Here is a 21235-nt window from a genome sequence, read left to right as displayed (position 1 = left end):
GAACTTTGATATAGCGAGGCTGGGCTTTCACTGCTTCTGATGAAAGGTTCCTGTGGAGTAGTTTGAGTAATGGTACAGCTTTTTATGTGCTGGAATTGCCTGCCCTGAAGCTGAGAGTATCCTGTAAGAATAGTTCCCCTGACAAGTAGGTCTGATATCTGATCTTCTCTTGGATAAGAGATCTAAGCTAGTACTCTTCTACTACAAAATTTCCGACTCAAGAAAGACGTCGCGCAAGAATGCTGATGATTTGAGTTTGCCACAAGAGTATCTTGATCTTACTCCAAAGCTCTAGCTTCGAGATGAGTTGCCGATGAATATGATCGATAGGGCACCAAAGTTTAAAAATGGATGAAGAGAATCCATGGGTTGCAGTAGTTGTGGCAGGTGCCCAAGCAGTTGAAAGTTAGCCTACCTGCAAAGGTAGTTGCAGGGAACAAAGCAGCTCTTATCATATAAAGTAAAGCATGTATCAGTATCAGATCTTCGCCTCATTCAAAAGTAAATCCTTTATGAACAAGCATGAAAGACAGAGAAGGTAAGTATTGAGTTCTACTTGCTAAGTTTGTTACAATCAACTCACTGAAAAATATTTACATGACTTTTCTTTTACATATTAAAATTGTATAAGGAATCTGAATGATCTTATTATATGCGCAATCAGAAACATGATCTAGTTTATTTTCGTAGTCTTTATAAATTGCTCTTCGATGCCAATACTTGACTCTAATACCAGGTATAAGGAAATATCAACTGACATCTTCCAAGGGCTTTTTGCATATGACCACCTACATGTTTGCAAAGAAGTCTCCTTTTTCAGATATATTTTGCATTCTGCATAGGTGAAAAAGTAAAAACGAGCATCCAGAAAAATGACAAGGTTCCAGATTAAGGCACTCAGTCTTCTGTTGATGGAATTGACCTGGAGAAGGCATGTAGAGATCACACATTCTACTACAACCCACTGGCTGGCGAATAATACCTTTTTGCTATGAGACTGACCAAAATCAAATGCATCCATGTCAAGGATTTGCCTGGAAAGCCGAACATGCCTGGTGCATTTTCCTGCCTTTTGTCTCTTCACTTCTAAACTTTGTCTTCTAGAATAGCATACTGTCCATTAACAAATCATTGAAATTCTCTAGTAGTAAAGTCCATAGCTTTTGGCTGCATCAGCTTTATGAACATTGGTTCCATGGTTTACTTTCCAGATAGGTTCCCTCTTACTGAAATTAGGAGAATTCTGATTTGGCAGTTGGACACCATGTTGATCATCAGAACCACCATGGGGGGTTCTAATATTATCCCTAGCCCTTGGGGTAGATGGACTGGCTCTGTTACCTTGAGCAGCATCTGCTTTTGGACTAGATGCCTGCTTAGCCAGAAATAAAAGAGCAGCAGAAACTTCCCTCATAAGAGGCCGATCTTTTGCTTCATCTTGCAAGCACATTGCAGCTATAGCTAAAGCTCGTCCTAGGTCCTTTTTGGGAAACTGACCTTGCAATAATGGATCAGCCATCGTGACAAAATTAGATCTGTTTTTGAATAATGGGAGAGCCTGCAGAAAGATTAAGTGGTTCAAAATTCTATTCAAAGGTCAAAAAATGGAAAAGAACACGTAATAGCTAAGAACAATACATAATTCTTGGGATTCAACTTACCACTACCAAACTATAGCATATATCCCAGAAGAAAATAGAATTTGCAGATAACCCTCTAGATTAATTAGTATTAGTCCCAAATATAATGAGAAGTGTGGATATAGGAGAAGATATTTCTTACATGTAATTGAAAAGTTCCAATTGAAACCTAACAGAAGTTTATAAAGTTTAGCAGAGAAAATGAAGTGTTACCAGCAAAATCTTTACATATAATGAAAATAAATATAGTGAAAATTGCGACATTAGTACAAATAACTATCATTAAAAACTTTCACAGTATCTCATATGAATATTCAAAATGTGGTAGAAGTAGAACCTACCCATGCAACTAAATCTTGCTGTCCCAGAGGTCTGGTGTTATCAAATGCTCTTCGCCCAGTAATCAATTCAAGGAACACAACTCCAAAACTATAAACATCAGATTTAACTGTTAGCTTCCCTGTCAGAGCATAATCAGGTGCACAATAACCATGTGTTCCCATGATACGTGTTGAGACATGAGTATTATCACCAACAGGACCAAATTTTGCAAGGCCAAAATCTGATAGCTTTGGATGGTATCCTTTGCCAAGAAGGATGTTTGATGGTTTGAAATCCCTGAAAATTACAGGAGGATCTATCTTATCATGCAGGTATTCCAAGCCTTCAGCTGCACCAGCGGCTATCTCCATCCGTGTTTTCCAGTCAAGAGGTTTTTGATCAGGTGGAAGGTCTATATGTACAGGAGTCCATCAATCATCTTGTAAATTGTCCATGTTTTTGAACCTCAATATATACATTATACAGAAAACAATTCAATAATATGTAGAGCGGACTACAAACTTATATTTTGAAACTATGGGAATAGTTTTAATACTTTTGCTACCAGTAGTGCTTTAAGATTCATAGAAACATATCCCAACGTAGAGAGAAAAATGTGGTTCACCTTTTGTCAGCACAACATGAGGATCTCAATGCACATTCAAGGGATAGAAAGGTGTCAAATCCTTACTCAGATATATAACATAAAGTATGTAGTCTATCTCAGACATGTTCTTTCACTTTATAAGCCATGTAACAAAAGGCTTTCCTCTGTAGAAGTTTGACTTAATCTGTCTATGAGAAATGCACATAAATGATCTATTCCAGACAAATAAGAAGCAGATCAAATTACAAGCTCTAATGGATCTCAGATTGCAACTCAATGATGAATTTATGCCCAAATTACTTTGGATATTCCTGTCATTCGAGCTGATGTACATGATATTTCTTGTAGGATATATTCTAGTATTCTACCAAGTAATACAACGTTTCAAGTATACAAGTCACTCTATGATTTTCTAGTATTATGCTGAAAAATATTTTACTCTTCATGATTCTATCTCAATAAGTTCCTCACTAATTTGCAGATAAATTGCTAATAACCTAATGATTAATAGCATAAAATGGTGCTGAAAAATGTTGGCAACCATGGAGTGGTTAAATCAGCAGAACAGAGTAATGACAGAATTTAAACAGTCCAGTCTTACCAGATAATGCCAATTTAAATGGTAAGCACCATGGTTTATATGTCAGTTCCTATGAAGTGCAATAAATCTTGATAAACTATTCACCACAGGGAAATTAGAGATTCTAACCATGCAGATGATCTTCTAGTGATCCCAATGGCATGAATTCATAGACAAGGAGGCATTCACCAAAATCGGCACAGTAACCAATCAGATTGACTAGATTGGGGTGGCATATGTGACTGAGTATGTGAACCTCTGTAAGAAACTCTTTGTTTCCCTGAAGACTACCATGATGGAGTTGTTTCACAGCAACAACCTGTCAAAAATCATATAACTTATTCAGTCAACTCTAAAAGTCTAGAAATAATAAACCATTACAAAATTATACTTGGAAATTACATGTCATCCCAGTTTCTATATTGCATATGAAATTAACGAAAAAGAGAAAAGGAGAACTAGAATGGTGCACTATGTCCCCAAAACCTTCCAAGTGTAGCAAACATCCTTTCAATAATATGCACAAACTACTAATGCCTTAAACCATCACCAAGGAGATTGACCTGTCCATTGTCCAAAAGTCCTTTAAACACACGACCAAAACCGCCAGCACCAAGAAGGTAAGCATGATTGAATCTATCAGTAGCAGCAGCAAGGTCAGAAAGCTTGAATTGCAGTGCTCCAATGCGTGTTTTCTCTCCTTGTTTGTGAACTGGCACTTCCTTCTTGGACTCCAGATAGCCCCGGGTCTCTGATTTTTCTGGTGCCACCAACCAACTCATAATTAATTATATTGATAAAAAGGATGACATCAAGAGGACTAAGCAAAGTTTTATTAAGCATTCAGCTCCAGCACCTGAATTACATAGAAGCACAGAAGAGATTATACACATACTAGCATCAATATGCGGAGTCAAGCAGAGGGAGAGGCACTATATTGTCTACTTTAAACAATTATTAATTAGCATTCAGCAACAGAAACGAGAAATATGATAATGAATGCAGAAAATGATTGTTATAACTCAATTAACTCGACCCAATTTCCCAATTCTTGACTGCTAATATATAACTGATGGCAATACGGCAACATCTCTTGTAGAACAGTGTAACTTTATTTACTCTTACAGAAGATCTATTTAAAAGAAGAGAACAAGAACTCTCGCTGAAGAAAAGAGTAGAAAAAGAAGAGCATGTCGCAGTTCCGAGTTCAAGAGTAAGAGCTAAATCCCCACCCATCATAGTGATAGAACCAACTCACACTGTTGGGTTACCACACATCACCAAAAAGATCCAACCTTTATCCAACAAAACGACCAAAATTTGTTCACCTGAGCTGACGCTAGTCACGCGACTAGTCGGCGTGCCACCCGAAGAACTGCTCCTGGAATCTCCATCATTCCCTTCCTCCTCGTCCCTGGTGGGAGGGCGAAAGCATTTGAAACGACGCATATCGAATTCCGAGGGCACAAACCAAGAAGCTCTCGAATCTGGGGTAACTCTTCCGACCGTCACGGGCGATCAAATCAAAGAGACCCAAGAAGAAGAATTAAAAGAGGAGGAAGGGAAGACAGAGAAATCGAAAGGATCGAGAAGAAAGGTGAAACTTTTAAAAAGAGAAAAGAGAGAGAGAGAAGAAAATAGATTTATTATAGATTAGATTGGGTAAAAGTCAGCTTTAGCCACTGGATAGTGATTGAAGAGTATATATAGAGAGAAATTCGATTGCGTTAATTTGATTTAAATAAATATATTTAATTAACGGGCGCCACCGGTTCTTCAAAACAATATTATATTCATCCAAACTGCTTTCCAGTTCCAAAACTACTCCTCAAAACCATGAACAAAACTATAGAAGGGTGGTCGGGACTTCGGGTCCAAAAGTAATTTCCCCACACGAAGCTCATATTCCAGAAGCCGGCCGTGGTAGGCTTTCCAACGCAGACTTTGGCTCGAATTTCAAAGTTGGTCTTGAATTTTTCCTCCCCAGATAAAAAGATATATTTGCAAGTTGACTCCTTCTTTCTCCTGCAACGCCGTTGGATAATGCCAATTGACTAATACTTTTTAAAGAGAATTTAGTCTCTATTGCTGATGGTATTAAAGAGAAAAGAAACAATCTATAAGTTGAGGATAAGTATAGTTATTAGTTAATGTCATCTTGGTGGTATATTCAACTCCTCAACAATTTGTCGACAAATCTTGTCTTTATTTTTTGGGTCAATTTAACAGTTGCTTAATTTGAATGCGCGTGAGTATTAATTAGTGTTAGGAGATTTTATCCACTGGATAAGAAAGAGAGGCAGTATTCAGAGTGTCTGGTTTCTTCTGTTGACACCTCTAATAATTTTAGTTTTCGACGATTCTTCTTCTTCTTCTTCTTCTTTCTAAGCAGTCGAAAAGTTTAGTCTGTTTGCGATGGTAGTTGTAATAGGAGAAACAATTTATATTCTTTGATCAGACAGGTAGGAAAGAATCAAAATGGGGATCAAGAACACAAGAAACTCTGATGAATTCTGATTTTAGGTACTGTTGCATTGGAACAATTGGACTTTACATAGTAGGTGTATGAAACATTTGTAAATGTGATTTCAAAACAAAAGATCTAGTGTACAAAAAGTCTTCCATATCTTCTCTTGTATCTAAGGCTCAAAAGACTCCATAAACCAGAGCTGCAAGAGATAGAACATTCTTTTTCTTAGTAGCTTCATTAGTGATTAATTGAATTCTGCAAGAGATAAAATCAATTCAATCAAATCTTGATTGTTTTAAGTATCAAGTTTGAAAGAGAGCAGCAACCTTCTTCAATCAAAAGGACCATTTAGCTAGAATTAAAACTGGTCTCTTACAAAAGACCCACTGCAATAGACAGTGAGAGGTACAGCTCTACAAGGAATTAGTATTATCAAGAGGAGAAGAACAAAAACAGAGCCATAATAATGGAGTTGTTACCAAAGAAAAGAAACGAAATAAAATCCAACAAGTCCTCACAATCTACACTGTTGGGCTACCCATAAATCATAAAAAAGATCCGATCTTTATCCACGAAAACAACCAAACCCGATCGCCTGGGCTAGATTTCACAAGAGAAGGTGGTGGGACAGGGTCCCTTGGGGACTCACTTTTAGAATCCCCACCTCCTTCCACCTTAGTATTCCTCTCCGATTCCTCCTCCTTGTGAGATCCAAAGCATGGTAAAACAACTCAATCTCAAGTCCAATGCAGAAACCCAAATCTCGGAATCACACAAAACTAGCAAAATTATATCCAAAGAGAAGAAGAAACGAGAAAGAATTCAAAAGAATGACCTACCATACATACATACATACATATATATATATATATATATATATAAAGAAGGCAAGTGGCGACAATTCTTCAAAATAAAGTTTCGTTCATTATTGGAAAAGTCGTTAGAAGTCGTTATCCAGGCAAGTTCCACCGCAGACTTGGCTATTCCCATCACTTACCAGGCAGAGGTGTTAAGAGGACCCAACCAATTTCCAATTTGGGTTCAGACTTATTTCACCCTGAGGACAAAGAAATGCTTCATTAGTACATGGAATTTCTTTCTTTTCTGTCAAATTACTTGTTCTTTTTTATTATTATTATTTATGTAATCATTCGAACATTGATTTCTTTTTCATACAAGATTGAAAAAGAAAAAGAAGCTAACCCTCGGTCATCGATGAGATTACAATTTAAGTACAAAGGTAAGAGATCACAAAGTTGAGATCTACACTTTGCTAATTTGAAAAATAAAATGATCTCCTTTTAATCTAGTCTTAAGAATAGGTGAATTATTCGCCGCATTAATTTCTAAATTCCAGTGGCAGGTATCCAGAGGGTTGAAATTGTTTACCTGCAGTAGTAGCTGTGAGCAATTTCAGTTGTTGCAGGTGATAGATCAACCTCTCTCTCTCTCTCTCTCTCTCTCTCTCTCTCTCTCTCTCTCTCTCTCTCTCTCTCTCTCTCTCTCTCTCTCTCTCTCTCTCTCTCTCTCTCTCTCTCTCGCTAGAAGAATAAGAATTCATTGATTGTGTACTCATCTGATTCACATTTTGCTTTCAGTCTATGATGTCTACACAATTACCGAGATCATATCATCAGGATGACAGAAGAATCTTCCATGCTTGTCCTGTTCTTTTTTTTTTCTTTTTCTCGACACAAAAATGCTCATTAGCGTTGTCCATTCCTTGATTAAGACTCCATTAGGACCAATGCTCATTAGCTGAATAGCTAAAATACAAATTTTGCCATAAAAACTAACACTATATGTTGATCAGAATAGCAATTAGTATGTTCTCATGCTGTTTGAATTAACCAAGAAAGAATTTCACATGGTATTTCTACGAATTGTGGTGACGATGAAGAATCTCGGTAGTAGTGCACTCCTAAAGTTTGCATCTCATTTTCTTCATTTTTTTTCTTCTTCTTCCCTGTTATCCTTTCTCTGTTTCTCTTCCATTCAAATCACACATAAAAGTGATTAGAAGTAGCAATTGTAGATTAGTAGTTGGATAAAATTGGCCTTATTAATAGAACACAAAGGAATCAAAATTGAATTCCTACTGTGACAGTTTCTTGCCAAGAGACAGACCAAATTCAAATGCATCCACATGAGGGATTGCATTGAAGCAGCATTGGATTCCTCAATTCTTATTAACATCTTTTGGAAATTCACTGTACTTGCATGAACTGTATTCCGTGACCGAGAGATTCCTGGGCTTCTATTCATTCAGCCAGGAAGAACGTCTCTGATCATGAGATCCACCAGCTTGATTTCTAGCAACCTTCTTGAGCCTTGGGGTTGATGAACTTTTTGTGTAACTTCAAGCAGTAGCTGTTTTTGAACCATAAGTTTGTGAAGCAAGCTGTGAAACTTTGTCTACAATGTACTCGATGGGAGGCCGATGTTCTGCTTGACTATTCAAACACTGTGATGCAAGGGACAGAGCCTGATATAAGCTTATCAGCGGATATCGGTCTTGCAGCAGAGGATCAGCCATACAAGTATGCATGACCTTTGATTCATAAGTGAGCAGCCAACAAGCCTGCAGATCACATAAAATGGCACAAAAACTTATCCTACTGAACTAAATTCAAGCATTCTGAGAAAAGAAGATTTGAATCATCATCATCTCTACTCAAGTTTGTAAAACAGTGCAACTGAATTTGCAATCATACTCAAAATATCTGAGGCAAACATTATGTTAAGTGAAGATTCTGAATTCTATCACATGATAAGAAGAGAAAGTTATATGTTTGCTGATGATACCGTTGGATATGTTTGAAATAAATGGACGCAAACTGCAGTCTAGGAAAAATTGAGCATTAAATCGTTTTTCCTAGATGTTTGATGAGCAGTCAAGGTATGGTAGAACCTACCCATGCAACTAAAAGTTGTTCTCCATGACACCTTTCGATGTCAATTGCTTTTCTCCCTGTAACCAATTCAAGGAGGAGTACACCAAAGCTATAGACATCAGATTTAACCGATATCTCTCCTACCAGAAGATCTTCAGGAGTGTGATAACCATATTCTGTCATGGCATGAGTTGGGCAAAATCTTTCGACTCCGACATCTGACAGCTTTGAATGATATCCTTCGCCAAGAAGGATGTTTGATGATGAGATGAATCTGTAAATAACTGGAGGATTCATCTTATGGAGGTACTCCAAGCCTCGGGCTACGCCTTCAGCTATCTTCATTCGGGTATTCCAGTCAAGAGGTTCCTTATTCGGTGGAAGGTCTGTAGGAGAAGATGTCTTTCAATCACGTTGAAAGTTGTCCATGTAGATGAATTCAAACAAATAGTGTACCAAATTCATGATAATGCTCTCCTCTCTTAGTAGATACATAATAGAAAAGGAAAGGAAAGAAAAGAAAAGAAAATAAAAGGAAGCACAAAAACATGCTATTACTGCACAAGGCATCTAAGAAAAGGTTGCCATGCCTAGAAAGTTTTGATTCTGTCCATCTAAGATAATTGAAGGCATATGAGTGTTTTTCAGACAAACAAGAAGTAAATCAAGTTAACCTCAAGATCTGATCGAAAAAGTGAGATTCCTTGCCACAAATATAACCAAACTAAAGATAACCTCAGAGAACATCTACAAGAATCTAGGACAATTGCCGAGGTAGTGCAGACGTGCACTACGAGTTTTTCAACTACCAGTCTACCATGCTCGAAGAAACGGGTTAACTTTTTTCTTTAACAACATTGTATATCGATTTGATTAGAATATCTATTTTTCAGATATAAGTTGAGCAGTAAAGCTTGATCAATTCTTCACCACCAAGAAAGTAGAGAATCTAACCATGTAGGTGATCTCGTAGTGATCCCAATGGCATTAACTCGTAAACAACATAGCGGTCATCACCGTAAGTACAGTAACCAATCAGTTTGACTATATTAGGGTGGTTCAATTGACTGACTATGAAGACCTGCGTAAGAAACTCTTGAGCTCCACTGTCTTGTTTTAGTCGTTTCACAGCAACAACCTGCCGAAAGTCGTCTATCTATCAGTCAAATCTGACGATCTAGAAAGGAAAATCCATCACAAGATTACACATGAATATTACAAATTCTAGGATTTATATGTGAAACTATCCAGAAAAATGTAAAATTGAGAAGGTGGGTACATTGTTTCTGCAAGTAACTCCACCAACAATATCCAATATGAACTGCTCAATTAGACCAACTCTAGGAAGACTAACCTGGCCGTCCTCCAAATGCCCTCCATAGAAATAATCTAGAGCACACGACTTTAAGTTCCCAGTAGCAGCAACAAGCTCGGAAAACTCAAAACACCTTGGTAAAATGGGCACTCTCAATTCTTCTATCTGATCTGCAGTCCTAAACACCCGTAACTCCAATTTGTCTAGTGCGAACAAACAATTCAAAATTAGTAAAAGATGATGAAGAACTGCCCAATTGCCAAATAGTAAAGTTATGCTAGTAGAATGCTTCTTGTACCAATGCAAGATATAAAAAAGATTCTTGATCGTTTATATCAAGTTAGAATGGCATCGCTTCCAATAGTTAGAAACCAATTGGAAAAGTAATGGGTAATTGGAAGACTCAAGAAAATGTTGTCTGCTCTCACAAAGGACCCATCGCACTATACACTGAGAACTACATCCCTACAAGAAATTCCCTGATCTCGATCGGCCTGTAAAAGTATAACATCAAAAGGAAAAGAACAAGAAGGCTTCCTGCCAAAGAAAAGAAAGAAAACGAAGTCCAATTTCCACTCATGTACTGAAGAAAGCAAGCGGTCACAATCTACACTATTGGATCACCACAGTTCTCAGGAAAGATTCAATCTTTGCCCGAGAAAACAGCCAAATTTGATCACCTGGGCCAGTATCCGTCGCAGGAGAAGGCGGTGGATCTTTTGGGTACTCGCTCGGGGGATCCGCACCTCCTTCCACCTTAGTATACATCTCCTTTTCCACCTGACTACTAACTACTCTTCCTTTCCTCGTTCTTGGGAGGCCGAGTGCACTGGAAACACTTCATCTATTTTCCAATGCGGAACCCAAATTGTTGGAATCAAAGAAAGCCAACAAAGAGAATCAAAAGAGAAGAAGAAGAAGAAGAAGGAATCCGAAAGAATGAGCCAGGAGAGAGAGAGAGAGAGAGAGAGAGAGTAAGTGGGCTATGCTATGATACATAAATAAGAAACTCTCTTAAATCGATGGCGCTATTTATTCTTCAAAATAAAGATTTCGTTCGTTAATCTGTTATGTAATACCCAAATTACCCCTTATTACTGGAGAAATCGTTAGAAGTCGTTATCCAGGTAAGCTCATTTGCAGACTTGGCGATTCCCATGATGACCAGGCTCTGTATTAGGAAAGCCCAATGTTCCAATTTTGGGCCCAACGATGACAAAGAATTCTTTATTAGTGCATTGAAATTAATTTTTTCACCGTGAAATTAGAGCTTGATTTCTGTATTTGGCTCAGCAAAATGAGTAACAAAATGAGTATTTACCATTCATTAAATTGTCATCCATTTTTAGGGTGATTATTTAAGGAGAATTCAGTCTCTATTGCTGAAGGATTAGAGAAAAGAAATGGTGGCACTCCCTCTGCACATTTGTTAGAGACGCAATACCACAAATTTGGGATCTAAATTTTGGATTTTGGAGAGTAAATTAGTATATGTTTAATCTGTTCTTCGGAATCCGCAAGTTATTCGCCGCATCAATTTTCTAAATGCTAGTGGCAGGTATCCAGACAGTTGAAGTTGCTTTCTTTGCAGCACATTGTAGGCAATTTCAGTTGTTGCAGGCAACAGAACTGCTCCAATGTGAAATCTACTGACATCTTGGCATTCAAACGATATATAGTAAAAAATCTCCATCTCTCTAGATCTAGAAGATAAGAATTCAATGGTTGTGCAATTATATGATAAACTCATCTGATTCACATTTTACTGAATAGCTCAGATGTTTTTGTATTCTTAAACTACAAGCCCTCCTCCATGAGTTAACTAGAAATTTACTGAATAGGTCATTTCAGTTTCCTAGTAGATTTGCGCTGTCCATTCCTTGATTAAGACTCCATAGTCGCCAAACAGACTCCTGAAGTAATTAGCAATAAGTATGGTTTTCCTATTGTTTAAATTAACATAATAGGAAAGTTAATATTTCCTATGGAGAGAATTCTCACCTGTTGCCTTGTGCCTAGAGCTGAAAAAACTCTATATAGTGCAACTGCTATCTTGGCAATGCATTTTCTTGCGATAGTAGCAGTGGTACTGTGGTAGTGACAGATAAAATTGGCCTTATTAACAGAACATTAGGAATGAAATTGAGCAGGCCTTTTGTTCCTACTTTGGCACTTTTTTGCTAAGAGACTAACCAAGATGAACCGCATTCACACGAGGGATTACATTGAGCAAGCATTGAACTCCTCAATTCTTCTTCATCCTTTTCTAGTAGTGCTCATATCAACTGGACGGTCCGTCCGAGATTCCTGATCTTCTATTCATGCAAGGTTCTTTCCTTTCCAGCTACTGGCCCCATCAGCTTTGCTAACAGTTAATCCAACATTATAACTGAAGTCAGGAGAACTTCTTTGATCATGGGATACACCAGCTGGATTTATCTCAGACTCCTTAGGCCTTGGGGTTGATGAACTTGGTGTATAACTTTGAGCAGCAGCTGTTTTTGGATCATAAGTTTGTGAAGCAAGATATTTAGCTTTGTCTACAACATACTCAATGGGAGGCCGATTTGCTTCTTGACCATCCAAACACTGCACCACAAGGCACAGAGCCTCATGTAAGCTCATCGGGGGAAATTGGCCTTGAAGCAAAGGATCAGCCAGACTACTGAACTTAGTTTCATCAACTAGCAACGGACCAGCCTGTAGATCACATCAATGGTACAAATACTTATCCTACTGAACTAAATTCAGTCATTCCAAGAAAGAAAATTTGAATCATCATCTCTACACCAAAGTTCATAAAACAATGCACTTAATTTGCAATAATGGTAAAATATCTGAGACAACATTATGTTAAATGAAGCTTCTGAATTCTATCTTATGATAAGAGAAAGGATATGCTTGCTGATAATACTCTTAGTAATGTTGAAAATAACTGTATGCAAACTGCAATCCAGGAGAAACTAAGCATTAATTCACTTTTCCAGAATGTTGATAAGCAATCAAAAGTATGGTAGAACCTACCCATGCGACTAGAAGTTGTTCTGCATAACACCTTTTGCTGTCAATTGCTTTTCGCCCTGTAATCAATTCAAGGAGGAGTACACCAAAACTATAAACATCAGATTCAACCGTTAGATTTCCTTCCAGAATACTTTCAGGAGCACAGTAACCATATGCTGTCATGGCACGAGTTGGGAAAAATATTTCAAGTCCGACATCTGACAGCTTTGGATGATAGCCTTCGCCAAGAAGGATATTTGATGATTTGATGAATCTGTAAATAACTGGAGGATTTATCTGATTATGGAGGTATTCCAAGCCCTGGGCTACACCAGCAGCTATCTTCATCCGCGTGTTCCAGTCAAGAGGTTCTTTATTAGGTGGAAGATCTGTAGGATAAGATGTCCATAAATTAAGGTGGAATTGCCCATCTATATGTACTTAAACATTGACAACATAGGATCAATGATTATTTATTCTCTCCTATTTGACATTGAAGCAGAACAAAATGGTGCTTTTACTGCAAAGGTCATCTAATAGGCTGTCATGTCTGGAAAGTCTGATTCTACTTATTTCAAGGAGAATTGAACACATATGATCATTTTCTAACTTAACATCAAGTTCAAGAAGATCTCAGAGCGATATACTTAATAATGAATTTACACCTAAAGAAATGAACCTTAGCTGACCAAGAAGTACAAAAAGAAAATAATTTACATATGTTAACAATCTTCTCGTTACTCTCTCCAAAAATACAGTCATGTCACTTATGAGCTTAATTTCCTGATAGTTTATGCACCTCTGGGTAGTCATTTTTTCTCTCGTGAACATCTTGGAAACATCATGATGAATATCATCCAGCACTATTCACTTTTTAACTTCATCTTATTTTTAAAGAGACTTCAGGTTAGATGTTTACAATTTTATTTACTATCTATATCAAGATTATCTAGACCTTTTCACTGAATAACTTGTGAAAGAGACTCCTCTAGAATCTCCACCGTTCTTTTTAGATTAATGTCGGTTTAGGAAAAGTGGCAATAACCATGATGCAGTTTAGACTGCACATATGGTAGACATTCAGTAGAACGAGGCAATTAACTTTCAAACATAGAGAAAATAGAGAATCTAACCATGCAGATGATCTTCTAGAGATCCAAATGGCATAAACTCATAAACAAGGAGGCGTTCATCATCATCAGCACAGTAACCAATCAGATTAACCAGATTAGGGTGGTTTAGGTGACTTAGTGAAATGAAATTTGCAAACATCTCTTCTTTTCCTTGAATACCATCTTGATCAAGTTGTTTCACCGCAACAACCTGCAGAAAGTAGAATTACCCCATCTGTTGAGTGTGACAATCTATAAAAATAAGATAGCATTTACAGAATTTTACATAAAGAAGTTACAAGCTACAATGTCCTTTATTCCTAAGTGAATCCAATATTAGAAAAGTGCATTTATTTCTGCCAGGAAAATTCACAAACTTGCTAAAAATTTATAAATGTTTAGGGTGTCAGATAATGTGCACAAAAAAGTGATGCATCGCACTGGACTAGGAAGATTGACCTGGTCACCCTTCAGCGGCTCTCCTTTATATACACGACCATAATTCCCCATACCCACAAGGGATTCTATGTTGAAGTCATTAGTAATAGCAGCAAGCTCCCAGAGCATGAAAGAATTTGCTGCATTATGTGTCTTATCTCCTCCTTTCTCAATCGGATCTTCGTTCTTCATGTCTGAATTGGCCGATGACTCTGATCCATTTAGCGCCAGCAAGCAATTCGAAGTTAGTCAATAAGTAAATTAATCAATAAACAGAGGACCTAGAAAACTCAGTAAAGCTCTTCAAACATTTTTTAACTCCAAAACTACATAAGTTTAGCAGTATAAAATCAGAATCATGGAAATAGTAGTATCAAATTTATTTACTTCATCAAACAATGAGTAATTGGCATTCAGGAATAGAATCCAGAATTACACTGATAAGTCACTTCCTGTAATAATGCAAGCAAAAGAAATATTCTTGCATGTTCTTGTATCAAGATAAATAGGGCAGCAACTGATAGCATCATTTCCGAGAGAAGAAGAAACCATGACAAGATATCCTTCATGTTATACAGTTTGAACCGGAAAAAAAGAAGAGAAAAAAACTAAGCATCATTTATATATCGATTTCCAACTCCTTACAGTTTCTATATCAAGACACACAGAAAGCAACTAGTCTTCCAATGATCGTGCTAAGATAAATGACTGGGCATAATTGACGCTCCTGGGCTACCATACTTTCCAAAAAGATTCAATCTTTATCGTAGAAAACAACCAAACTTGATCACCTCACCTCGGATGCTGGTCGTCACAGAAGTAGACGATGCCAGGCCTTCTCTCCTGGAATCCCCAACTCCTTCCCCGCTACTATAATCCTTCTCTTCCTCGCTCTTGGGAGATCGAAAGCATTGGAAACACTTCATCCCAAATTCCAATGTATTAGCTCTAGAGAAAAAGATTTTTAAATCTTGAGCAGAATCTCTTTCCCGCGCTTCCTCTCCACCTCGCCGAATCGATTAAAAACAAACCAAGAAATGTGAAAGAACGCAGAGAGAGAGAGAGAGAGAGAGAGAGAGAGAGAGAGAGAGATTCTTCCAAAATTTCTAAAATAATCTTTTGTTCATCTAATTTGCTCTCAAGTACCCAAATTACCCCTCGCAACCTAAGAAGTCGGCGTTCTGGTATTTTTAGTGCACACTCCCTGGTCTGGTTAACGGAAATTTTCACTTTGCACCCCCAGATTCTTGATACTATTTAGTTTCTAAATAGAGTCCTGTATTTATTGAAATTTATTTCAAATAGCAAGCTCAATTAATTTTATTACACTTACTCGAAAAAGTTGTACATCTCTTTCATTGTCTCGTGTAGAGTTTTATTCTAATTTTCAAGCATTTTCTCAATATTAATGTCCATCCACAGACAAAATAGAGAATACAAATATCTTCTTAAAATTTTAAATAGTATAAATAACATAGTATCAGAGCCAGAGAGCGCCTGCTTCTCTAAGCAGCGGGACGAGCTTGCCCCCAAGGTGAAGTGACATGACCTTATCGGTTGGCCCGATCAAATGACCGCCGATGAACACTGTAGGCACAGGCGGGCTATGGCCGACCATTCTGGCGAGGGCTCGCTCCATGTCTTTGCCGTTAGGTTCTTTGTCTAACTCATGAATAGTCGGATTTACGCCGAGCTCGCAGAAGAGCCTCTTGATGGTGTGACACATGCAACATGAGCTCATAGTGAAGATTACTACTGCTCTCTGGGAGGCCAACCTTTTGATCTTATCCATCTCAATATAGCTTCTTTTGTTAGAGTTGTGATGAGAAAAAATTTGGAAGATTTCAATGGAAAGAAAAAGAAAAATGAAATGAGCAAATTAGTACTTTGGAGTTGACATCCCACAAGAGACCTATTTATACATGATATAAAGTAAAGGGTACTGATGCAAATGATTTTAGTGGAACAAAGTTGTCCAAGATATTTCCCCCTTATGAACCTTTTTCTGAAAGAATACTTAGTTAGGAGAGTAGTATTTAATAAATTTTCTATTGGAAGGTATTATATGTGCATGACTTAGGTTTATGTTATCTAGCCTAGGATTGGTCTAGTAGCCCACAATCTATCAGGAAAATAAAAACACTCCTTTGTTAATTGGGAGGTAGGGAGCCCCACCATTATGACTATTCAATATTTAAGGTTTGAATCTCTCCCAGTAAGTTATTTGGGGTACGGTAGATCATCTGGGTGGGCCATAAATCAGGACAGGATGCGATGAGATTTAACTTTTTTCTTTAAATTGTTATACCTTCTACTATGATGTGTTTCACAATCAAAAGAAGCTTCAATGTCAGCATGGGAAGTAATCTTTCCTTTGTTAAGACCACGTTCAGCATCACATCAGCAAGGTGGGTTTAGAGGGAATAACTTTAAATCCATAGGAAGGGAGAATTCAGGGGGCGACACTTAGTGCAATGGCAAGGGGTATAGATTCTAAAAACTACTAACGGGGATAAGATTTTATTATATATTTTGTTCTCCTGGGATGTTGTACTGGCAGGTCCTTTGTGTACTAGAACGCTTCTATAAGAGATGATGCTTTTATGTATTCTCTTTAAATATTTTTAAAAGTATAGCTTACATTATTGTTGTTTTGTTATATATAACAGCTTAAGTTTTTAAGAAGAGGAGTAAAGGATGAAGTGTTTCTAGATTGTTGCGTATATTGGCTCGATATCTCCAAGATTATTCCTTTTAGAAGGAAAGGGATTCAAAAGAAATATATCGTCTATGATGTTTGATTAGTATACTGTCATTGATTCCACCAAAAAGGACAAGATTTGCTGTACCCTCTCCTTTTGACAACTTGTAAAGTTGTAAAAAGTTCCATGAAGCAGTTGTGGCGTCGAATGCAACATGCAACGCATTGATACGATTGATCTTAGTTTATTGAAACTAGATCATGATTAGGAGTGGAGCAGAAAGCACTTGGTTATTGTTTTAGTTGTTGCTGTTGATGATGAGGAGGAGGTACTAGTGTACTACTACTAGTTTGGAAATTAATGTTAGTTCTTTCTTTAGCATGGCAAGCCGCTGAAAATTTTTCTATAAACTTTCACATATCAAACACGTTAAAAGAATCAAGATACAGAACTGAGAGGTAAAATCTTTACGTGAAATAAGCAAATTTTTACGCACGTAGTCAAGAAATGGAATGCCGTCGCTTACGTTGGAAGAGAGACCTCGGATCGGTAGGAGGCTTGAGACTCATCGCCTTAACATCCCACAGTCGAAATAGTTGATTCAGTTTGCCGAGTTTCTTAGTGAAAGATCGAAGCAGATTGTTCGCGGGATTTGATCGGACGAGCTCTTGCTTCATTGATACGTGATCTTTCTCCAGATCATTGAGCCTCATCCTCATTCTTGCAACCTCAAGCTTGAGCTCCCTGTTCTCCCTCCTCACGGATGCGTAGTTGTCTCTCGGAGAGAGAGCGCCGCTCCCTACTCCACTTCCTGATCTCTGGGGATACTGGCTGCCGTTTGCTGATGATCCGAAGAAGAAGTGATCGTGGTTACCGTTCATCGCATTTCGCAGTCTGATCTGTTCAAAGTAGAGGACTTGCACTGCCATCTGCACGGGGAGACGTTCGTTCTGCGCTGCATGGCTGCATGCTTCTTGCGACAGCTTCTGGCAATCGATGGTCTTGCATAGGCGGTAGCGTTCCGATTCCTTGATGTTTGGATGAACCTGAAGACCAATTATTCGAAGTCAGCAGTGAATGCTAGTTAATTACTGATCACGTGTATCAGAGTAAGATTGTTTGTACCTTTAGGAAGATATCAACGGCTCTATAAAGGCCGTCGTTGACTACTCGAGCATGGTCAGGCAGAAGCTCCGCTAGAGAGATAAACTTCGATGGTGTCAAATTGGAATCTAGTGCAATTTCTGCAAGGAAACTGTCTAAAAGTTTCGACACCTTGAGTATCAAGCTCATATTTGGAGATCTTGGGCTGTCGACAAAGTCATAGCAACCGTTGCTATTATTATCTCTGAGTTGGCTCCCCTCATCCTCCTCTTCATCCAAATTCAGGAACATCGAGAAGATCCTCGTTACCGAGTCTGTGTCGTATAACGAGTGGTGGCCGGTGTGGCTGTTGGCTGGAATTAGTATGTCTTCGAGAATGGATTGGTCCAATTGCAGTGCAATTCGTCGTTCTATGTCTGCCTTACAGATGGTGGATGCGGAGGTCATGGTTGCGGTCTTCAGAAGGCCTGAAAGAAACGCCATGGGCACTGGGCTCTTCCTCGATTGGGGTGGTAGTAGGCCGACAATAGCTTCAACTATGATTCGTTGCTTCTTTAGCGCCTCCATATCGGAGAAGCCCCCTGATAATGATGATGATGATGATGATGATGATTGGATGTCTCTGACCATGAGGCCTTGAAGAGTGTTATGCGCGTAATTGACTAGGATTCTACTGATAGTATCCTGTTTGAGGCCCTTAGATTTCAAAGCAGAGAGAACTTTTTGGAAGAAATCCAAGCTAAGAAGTGCGAGAGCCTTCCCCCACCAATCTGATGGTGGTTCTGATTCCATCAGCATTGGCCTGAGGGGTGAATTCTGCTCAAGTTTTGAGAGCCCACATGTCAACTGCTCCTTGCACACATTCGTCGTGATCACAGTAATGATTCGGTTGACCAAATTGATCTCTTCAGCTACTGGAAGTAGCGTCTCGCAATGGTGGAGGACAGTGATCGAGTTCGTAATGCTTGGGATAACTGTGTCTTTCAGATAGATTTCAGTCAGCTGTTCTAAGTTCTTGTCTGCAAATTCCTCAGTCATCTGTAAGTAGTGAGCTGCGCACCGCAGCATTGCGACATTCGATATTGTGATCTCGATATTTACTCCGTAGCAGAATTTGGCTGCAAGTTCAAATGCTTGTGGTCCACCTGGTGTGCCGTGGAGATTAATTCGTGTCACCTTCAAATCCTTCGCCTCTGATAGGAGCTTTCTAATCTTTCCACTCCGAGAAACAAGAGGAAACTGCAATAGTACCATTATTGAATTTGGAGATCTATATATCACATTAACTTTGAAACAGAGAGAAAGAAAGAAAAAAAGAATCTATTTTCTTTTGTCATATAAAGCATAATTCTCACAATTCATCCATCAAGAGGATGGCAAGATAGTTTATTTATCCTATTTTCACCTTGTGGAGTGCAAAACTTGAGGTTCCAACTTCAACTGTGAGATCACTAGATACATCAGTAAGGGGCCTGTAAGGTAGATCAACGATTAATGAACAGATAAGACTGAAATAAAGCATTTATTGGCACAACATCCAGTATACCATCTCAAGTTAACTGATAACTTTGTCTCAGTGTTGTCATATGCCTAAGGCTAATGTGGTGTTCCAACTTCCAAATGATTTGCTACTTCAATCACAGAAAAAAACATTTCAATTTGCAAGAATTCTGGATTGCAACTCATTCATTTACAAGAAGAAATAGAACTTATCTTTAAACCTTTATCTTAGTGAACAATTTTGCTAGTATGTCTTTTATATTACTACTTGCTGAGTAGTTCTTTCAATGCTAATTGCCATGAAATAGTTTATCTTTCTTTCTAATTCTTTCACGGTATGTCTATAAATACGAAAAAGAAGAAGAAAATGTTGATAAGTTTCAGAATACTGATTCTCCTATATGAGATGCAGCAACAAAAGGAAATTTATGGAGATGTGAAGTATTATGAGTGCCAAGTATTTTCTGCTCAGTTGTTTCAGAAAACATGCAGCAAAAGGAAATTCCGACGTTGAAAAAAATCCGCAATAGTACAGTTTATGAAAATAAATTGAAAATTAAACATGGTCTTTGAAAAGGAAAAAGAATTGAAAATTCACTTGACTTAACATGCAGTTACATCCTTATAAATAGTTACTATACATACAATACCATAATATCAACTAGACTGCCAAAACAATCATCTGTATCACATGATTAAGGAGGTACTATCTTAATTCTAATAATTATTCTACTCAAGAATTAATTGACAGCATATGGCAAAGATGAAGAACAAGAACAAGAAGATAATTCTGATAGAGTTTTACCATTCAGTAGCATGCCGAGTGCTTAAACTAGGCCTAAATGTTCTCTTCCCTGAAACACTCTGCTTCAACTCAGTAAAGGTTGCAACCCCCATCTCTCTCTCTCACTCTCTCTCTCTCTCTCTTCTGAAGAATGCAGGAGGTGTTCTTCTGTGATCTGGTCAGGAGTCACACTTTCAAGAGGGTCTGTGGGAGAGAGGGAAGTGTGACTTTTATGAAGTAAGAATGCTGTTTGATTAACAAAGGCAATGCATCTGATGAGAGTATTGTTTTTTAAAAAAAGGTTCTCACAGCAGTTGCATACTTGATGATGGAATAAGCCTTTCTGGAATGGCATTTCAATTTACCTAACAATAAAGGCAAAAGAATTGAATAAGTTAGGAGGCAAAGCACACCTTTAATAATTCTATGCTAGAGATTAGAACTGATCACTTTCTACAAAAGAAACTACAAAGCTTATAGGCCTTCATGTTGAGTAAAGTCCCTTTACTCATGAGAGTGCCATTTCCTGTGTTATATCACTAGAGATTAATATGCATTAAGATGGCAATAAATATTCAGGTAACAGTTGTGGCTTCCTTCCATCTTCTGTCCTAAAAGTTAGTCTTGGCCTCATGAAATCCAATTGATTGCTACTTGATATGTGTAAGAAATGGTTTGCAGGATTCCTGTGGGGCTTGCATTGCTTTTTTTATGGAATGCTATCATGGCTAATGACTAAGCCTAGAGAATTATTAATCACAAAGC

The 21235-nt window shown here is 38.0% G+C and overlaps 5 protein-coding genes across 6 annotated transcripts; all 5 read right to left on the bottom strand.

Annotated features, from left to right (window-relative positions):
• Window positions 1-539: 539 nt before the first annotated feature.
• Window positions 540-4796, bottom strand: LOC140777427 (probable serine/threonine-protein kinase PBL7). The gene is made up of 5 exons (XM_073121527.1): window positions 4477-4796; window positions 3712-3908; window positions 3278-3467; window positions 1982-2373; window positions 540-1558 (listed from the first exon to the last, which is right to left on the bottom strand). The coding sequence occupies exons 1-5, from the start codon at window positions 4595-4597 to the stop codon at window positions 1142-1144; spliced, it is 1317 nt and encodes a 438-aa protein (XP_072977628.1). The 5' UTR covers window positions 4598-4796; the 3' UTR covers window positions 540-1141.
• Window positions 4797-7734: 2938 nt separating this feature from the next.
• Window positions 7735-10595, bottom strand: LOC140779161 (receptor-like cytoplasmic kinase 185). The gene is made up of 5 exons (XM_073124144.1): window positions 10508-10595; window positions 9867-10030; window positions 9467-9650; window positions 8534-8898; window positions 7735-8199 (listed from the first exon to the last, which is right to left on the bottom strand). Exons 1-5 carry the CDS (start codon window positions 10593-10595, stop codon window positions 7978-7980), a joined length of 1023 nt encoding a protein of 340 aa, XP_072980245.1. The 3' UTR covers window positions 7735-7977.
• A 1090-nt stretch (window positions 10596-11685) lies between these two features.
• Window positions 11686-15411, bottom strand: LOC140779148 (probable serine/threonine-protein kinase PBL7). The gene is made up of 6 exons (XM_073124130.1): window positions 15177-15411; window positions 14402-14592; window positions 13964-14153; window positions 12852-13219; window positions 11829-12527; window positions 11686-11740 (listed from the first exon to the last, which is right to left on the bottom strand). Exons 1-5 carry the CDS (start codon window positions 15304-15306, stop codon window positions 12147-12149), a joined length of 1260 nt encoding a protein of 419 aa, XP_072980231.1. The 5' UTR covers window positions 15307-15411; the 3' UTR covers window positions 11686-11740; window positions 11829-12146.
• Window positions 15412-15758: 347 nt separating this feature from the next.
• Window positions 15759-16245, bottom strand: LOC140779383 (glutaredoxin-C1-like). Its single transcript, XM_073124413.1, has one exon. It carries the CDS (start codon window positions 16170-16172, stop codon window positions 15861-15863), a length of 312 nt encoding a protein of 103 aa, XP_072980514.1. The 5' UTR covers window positions 16173-16245; the 3' UTR covers window positions 15759-15860.
• A 1224-nt stretch (window positions 16246-17469) lies between these two features.
• LOC140778835 (BTB/POZ domain-containing protein At1g03010) lies at window positions 17470-20929 on the bottom strand. 2 transcript variants are annotated; one of them, XM_073123708.1, is made up of 5 exons: window positions 20793-20929; window positions 20492-20674; window positions 19592-19658; window positions 18208-19425; window positions 17470-18128 (listed from the first exon to the last, which is right to left on the bottom strand). In XM_073123708.1, the coding sequence occupies exons 2-5, from the start codon at window positions 20581-20583 to the stop codon at window positions 17583-17585; spliced, it is 1923 nt and encodes a 640-aa protein (XP_072979809.1). In that variant the 5' UTR covers window positions 20584-20674; window positions 20793-20929; the 3' UTR covers window positions 17470-17582. The 2 variants fall into 2 exon arrangements, with proteins under 2 accessions (XP_072979809.1, XP_072979808.1); XM_073123707.1 differs by having other exon boundaries at window positions 20780-20917.
• Window positions 20930-21235: the final 306 nt, after the last annotated feature.

Source organism: Typha angustifolia, chromosome 15, assembly GCF_048772165.1.
Source record: "Typha angustifolia cultivar Huaian chromosome 15, ASM4877216v1, whole genome shotgun sequence".
In the NCBI taxonomy this organism is placed as follows: domain Eukaryota; kingdom Viridiplantae; phylum Streptophyta; class Magnoliopsida; order Poales; family Typhaceae; genus Typha; species Typha angustifolia.
The sequence above is the reverse complement of the archived record's forward strand: the minus strand, read 5'-3'. Positions and strand labels throughout refer to the sequence as shown.